We start from the raw sequence: 6000 nt of genomic DNA on the forward strand, positions 1-6000 counted from the left end.
ATTGAATTGCAGAAATAAAACTAACTTTTCAGGCTATTCTAATTTTCTGAGTAGTACCTGTATAATACTACATTGTGTACATTTATCAGAAATCACAACCTTAATATAGGTCAAATTCACATTTATTTTTTGTATTATAAATTCCTTAAACGGTCTCAACTGTCTGATAATCAAAATTCAAGCTGTTTTACTGCGTGCACAACAGAGTGAGAGTTCTCGATGCATTCACTCCACCTTTACAATTTTACCATTTTATTTCTGAGATTTCTAGCAATATACTCATAAATGATTTTAAGTTTGCTCATGACAAAAAAAAAACAAAAAACAACAACATTGTGTTGAGCTGTCGTTTTCATTGTTCTTGTTTTAGAACTTTGAATTGACTTACACAAATTTAAACTTAGCAAGGTACCACTGCAGTCTCCATTGCCCAAAGGGGTAAATGTCAGTATGCCAGTCTCAATGTGCCAAACCTGTGACTAATGGGTTCCCCAAAACACAAACAGGAAGAGAGCTATGAAATTGATGGATATCGACCAAGAGATCTGAGATTGAGCGTTACCTCCCAGATTCATTGACACTGCATTAGACAAGCACGTGTGGGCCTCTTGCTAGAGTAAGGTAACATTTATTTCATGGAAACACTTCACTACGAGGTTCCCTTGAGAGGAAAACTATGCAAAGTTAACACAAAAACAGCTGCTAGATCACTCCTCTACGCTTCGATATAGGACCTGTGGAAATGATGTGTATGTATAATTGATTACTCACCGTGTCTCTGAAGCCATCGTATTTGTAGATGTGTCCCGTGCTGGTGCTTAGCTTGATTCCGTGACCTAAACATACGCGGCGCCACTGAGCCAGGCTGAGTTCACCCGCCGGGATGCTGTCCACTTTCCCAGTCTTACTGCTCTTGTACACTACATTCTGCTTGCTAAAGCGCAGGCGCCCATCATTCTGCAAAGAAAAAAAATGGCATGGAGTTTCTCAAAAACTATTTTGGGAGACTAGGGATTGTTTGTAAAAATGTGTGAAGATTTGTGGTGGTACCTCACGATAAAATACAAGGCTCACAATACAGATTATCTCACGATAAGGCCATACAACAATTATCAATACATGGATCAGGAAATCATTTTACGATATTCTACAATACAACTAATAAACAGAAAAATTAGCTCTTTTTAACCTTTTGCCGTGAATTTCAATGAGTTTATCACGAGTATATATCTAATCCGTTTGAACAGGGAGGGTGGCAGTATGGACTGGACGTCTATGGGACGTCAGTGGCAGCCAATGAGTTAACTTTGGGCATTTCAGATAATTTCCTGTTGATTATGGGCCACTTCCTGTTGATTTAGGGGCATTTATGGGTAACTTCCTTTTGATTTTTGGTTGCTGAACAGGGAAGTTACCAGGGAATTTCCCAAAATGAACAGGAAATGAACCGGGGATATTCCAAAATCAACAGGAAGTGACCTGTAAATGCCCTAAAATGAACGGGAAGTGACCTGTACATGCCTCCAAAACCGGGAAGACTGTTCTGTTAATGAATGAACAAATGCTGATTCGCCCCATTCGGTACAAATGTTCATTCACCCCCTCCCAGTCAAAACGAATAGGACATCTAGCGCTTTCAATCGCAGCCAATGAGTTAACTGCAGAAAAGGGAACAATATTAATTTAAGTTTTTTAAGCAAGGTCAAGGGGGAAAAAAATCATACATATGAGTTTGATAATATGTAGAGGATTTGTGAAATGTGCATTCATTGCATTATATCAAAATAAAGATGATGTTTACCAAGCAGAGTTTAAGAGCTCATTTCCAGCATTTCTCAAATTTTAGATCAGGTCTGGTATTGTTTCATTTTTGTAAACCAACTTCAGAATTGTTTTGTTACTGACCCACGAGCCTTTGACTTCCTGGTAAATCTCGTTGAACTCCAGTGTGTCTCCCATCTCGGCTACTGGCTGATGCTCTGCAGAAAGACACAAGGAATTTGAATTTTTTCATACCTAACATTGAACTCACTGGCTGCCGTTGACGGCGCTAGACGTCCAATCCATTTTGACTGGGAGGGGCAAATGAATTCAGAGCCAGTCTCTCCAGTTTAAGTGCATTGGACGTCTACTACCGTCAACAGCATGCAATGAGTTAAATACTATTTAAAAATAATAATAAAAAAATACGGAGTTACTTGGAGCCGCAACCAGAATGCATTTCTGTTTTTGTTCATTTTAATTTCGTTAGTTTTTCTTAACATTGTATTATTTCATAAATGTATTTATAATTATAAAATAAATGATAGAATACAGTAATGATTAATATTTTTTCAAAAAACAAGCTAGTGTTAAAGGTTTTTTTTAAACCAAAAATTGCCATTTGCCATATAAAGGTTTACTGGTCCTAAGTGTAAAGTTCTGAATAGCTGTCCACTGAAGTGAACGTTGTCGCAGAAAGGGTAAAATACACAACCGACACGCCGATCAATTTGGGCCACTGCTCCCTGACGTCCTATTACTGGTTTCACGTTAACTGTTTCCACGTAACACACAGCGTTTCATTTAACACATGCATACAGAACATGTTAAAAGTTACCGCTGCGACACTCACTGAAGCTAAGCTAACTTGACCAGCACGGGGTGCGCTTGTTTTTCTACATGCTGTACATCGTTAACAGCAACCCTCATGATTTTATAACTAAACATCCTTAAGCACCGCCCTGTTTAAACACTGCACACGTCGCATCAAGCGCTCCAAGCGAGCGAGGCCAGTGGAAGGAAACAAAGTGATGGTTGTGTGCTGAATTAAAATAAAAATCTAAACAGAATGAACAGACAAACAACAGTCGTCTATGTATTTACAGATATTATGACTTCGTCTAAGGTTAACCATTCACGCAAAGTATGAAAACTTAAAGCCCTACTGTCAATGTGTTGCGAAGGTCTGCCTGTTTCCCGCGTGTAGCATCAGGCGCTAGCCTTACGTCACCGGAAACACTTTCAAGAGATTCATGATTACTTCCGTAAATATGACTAAACGTACTTTAGTATATATTAAAACATGTATTCAAATCTGATGAAACACTTCTTACCATAGTAAATATTCATATTCGAAGGAAAAAATAGTTTATGTAAATGATTTTAAAGGTTTGTGCTTATGGTTTAGAAGCGCTGTTGTCGAGCATTGCAATTGTCGTTTTTACCACTAGATGTCACTAAACCCATCTAATGTGAATCAATCACTGTCAAATTCAAACAGAATTATTCCGCTTTGATTCTCAGGCCAAAATGGAAACACTATTTTGTAATTTATTTAATGGACATCATAATTCCGTATTTTCAAGGCTGATGGAAATGTTAAATTCAAGTGAGGAAATGAAAGAATTTTGCAAGAGTCTTATTTAGAAATTGGAAGACCAAAAAATATACATACTTAGACTTTGCTCAAGAAATAAAATGAACTTGCTGGTGCTGTTTTTATTATTTGTAAATTGAAGAATGGAATGTAAATCAGACACTTGCAGGACTGTGGTGAAAACAGACAGAATGAAGAGAAAGCACATACACATGACACATGAAAAAAACAAAAAACATAAAAGCAAACACAGAATTAAATTGCTTGTTTTGCAAAAAAACATCCTCCCAAGTTGTTTCTCCCTTTCCTATTTGCATAAGCTTTTTGGGAGGTCTGCACCGGGGATGGCTTGTTTTCCAGACAGATTATAATCAGTGCACATAATTTGCCCATCTACGTGCTGCAATACAAAACCGAGCAGCGGTAGAACACACTTTGGGAATATATATTCTTGTATTTATTGCATGGGAGCGGCACATTCGAGGCCTCAGTGGTAGCACGTTTTGCAGTTCTTTGACATTGCAAAATGAAAATAAAGTCAACAAAATTAGATTATTGGGGGAAAACTGTTTAAAATTTGAGTTAAAAAATACGAGGAACTGAAAGGGCAAAACCTTTTACCATACTAATGACTTTTTATTTCTAGATTTTATGACTATAAATAAATTAAATGCATGCTATATTGCCATACCAACGTCATTTTTATTCGGAGCAGGGATTCCTTACTAAGCCAAATGTGCTGTGAGAAATTGTCAATTTAATCTATCCCAAAATGATTCACCGACAACAATAATACAAATTTGCAATGCTTCTAACCAGCAACAATAGTGAGAGAAAAACAAGTGAATGGTTTTTTGTTAGGTTGATGGTATGGTATAAAATTGTCTTGATTTTTTTAAAGTGGTCTTTCTCTAGATTTAATGATTTAAATATATTCCTTGGATCAATGCAGGTTGGAAAAATGCTGTTTTAGGGTATTTACATTATATGTATTGCCGTTTATTTCCTTTAAATGTATATTCGTATGTTTTTCATACTTTCATAGTTGTTCTCTGTAAATTGTGAAGCCAAACATTAATTTAATTGCATGTGTAATTTTGCACATCTGACCAGACGTTTTGGGTTTACTATCCTTATTAGACTCTCTAATATAAAGCAGATAAAATAAGTGGAGGATGTTCCCGGGTTGATAAGAGGGGAGTGGATTGGAGATCAAAAAGCAACAAGTTAGCATGTGTGGAGGCTGATGACGAGTGCGCTCGCAAAGACTGAGATGAGTTGAGACAAGTCCCGTGGTTCCGAGGCGAGCAGTGATGCATCAAGCCGGTGAATCAGCCGTAAAGACATACAAAAAAAGGAGAGTCAGGAATCAAGGATGAAAAAGAGGGGAGGAAAAGAAGAGAAGGAGGAGGAGGGAAAAGGAGGAGGATACATAAAGCCTTCGTCATCTCTGAGAGTGTCACATTGATCTCAAAAGTCCAAGTAAAGGCTCCATCCTGAAGTGCAGCTTCTTCAACGCATCACCTGCTTTTGGACCTGAATCCTGAACATTTGCTCAAAAAGTAAAGACATTTAAAAAAACAAACAAAAAAAAAAACAGGAGAGAGCGAGAAAAGACACCTTCAGGGGCTTTAAAACCGCAGCTGATTGATGAACCTCTGACAAAAAGCGCTGACGGGAATAAATAAAAGGATTTTGAAGGAAGGAAGATGATATTTGGCAGAGGTGAGTACATTACTCACGCCGTTCCAAATGATTACAAACATTTTCGTTCTTATTTCATTGATTCAGACAAATGACTTTCTTCTTTTAAATCTATATCTTGCCTTCAATGAAGCATCAAAATCTCATATTTTCAGTTTCACCCCCTTGATAATAAACAAATATATTTCTGTAAATAAGTGTTTAATTTTCATTGTAATTGTTAGGATTATAATACCATCACTCTTCAAGAAATCTTTGAAGATTAGAAACAAAACAAAAAGTGAAGCGATTGAACAAATAGTCAATTTACCTCTTTATAACCTTTGAGGATTACCATTCTGTAACGTTTTTTGCAAGCAAATTGGTATCTTCATTAATATGATGACCGTAAATTCATAATTACTTGATTCAATTATAAACTAACAATAGTTGTAAATTGTTGTGATTTTTTTTTTAAAGCATTAATGTATGGACAGTATATTATCATGCATAATATATATTTCTAATCTAACTATTTTCCTAACTTTTTCTAATTCATATAATCCGTGTTTTTATATTATCCTTATTGTACTTTTGTTTTATGTAGTGCACGTTATGGCGAAGCTTTCAATCTCGTTGTACTCTGTATGACAATAAATTATTCTATTCTATTCTATTCTATTCTATTCTATTCTATTCTATTCTATTCTATTCTATTCTATTCTATTCTATTCTATTCTAACTTAACTTTTGATTATAAATGAATCACACAATCAGTTGGACATAAAAAAAATAAAATAAAATAAAAAAACTGAAAGTTTAACCAGAGCTTTTTTTTTTTTAAACATGCCAAAATCTACAACAAAAGTTGGAAAAATTAATAGCTCATTGATCAGAAATTAATCACACGATCAGAAGACAGCAAGGAAAAAGCAGAAATTAAAGTTCATTATGTTTTT

At 35.8% G+C, this 6000-nt stretch overlaps 2 protein-coding genes across 3 annotated transcripts in view; one reads left to right on the forward strand and one right to left on the reverse strand.

Moving 5' to 3' along the window:
• The window catches only part of ssrp1a (structure specific recognition protein 1a), a 28340-nt gene extending 25323 nt beyond the window's left edge, over positions 1–3017 (reverse strand). Inside the window, exons 1-3 of the mRNA XM_057851144.1 lie at positions 2928–3017; positions 1906–1979; positions 772–957 (exon numbers count right to left, since the gene is read on the reverse strand). Of these exons, the coding sequence (XP_057707127.1) occupies positions 772–957; positions 1906–1959 (240 nt within the window). The 5' untranslated portion in view covers positions 1960–1979; positions 2928–3017. The remainder of the gene's footprint in view (positions 1–771; positions 958–1905; positions 1980–2927) is intronic.
• A 1718-nt stretch (positions 3018–4735) lies between these two features.
• clcf1 (cardiotrophin-like cytokine factor 1) overlaps positions 4736–6000 on the forward strand; it is a 25958-nt gene continuing 24693 nt past the window's right edge. The window contains exon 1 of one of the 2 annotated variants that reach the window (XM_057851070.1): positions 4736–5083. Coding sequence is in view for 1 of the 2 variants with exons in the window: in XM_057851071.1 (XP_057707054.1) it covers positions 5068–5083 (16 nt within the window). In the remaining variant the exon portion in view is untranslated. The remainder of the gene's footprint in view (positions 5084–6000) is intronic. The other variant, XM_057851071.1, reaches the window with a different exon arrangement.

This window comes from Corythoichthys intestinalis, chromosome 11, assembly GCF_030265065.1.
Source record: "Corythoichthys intestinalis isolate RoL2023-P3 chromosome 11, ASM3026506v1, whole genome shotgun sequence".
NCBI lineage: Eukaryota > Metazoa > Chordata > Actinopteri > Syngnathiformes > Syngnathidae > Corythoichthys > Corythoichthys intestinalis.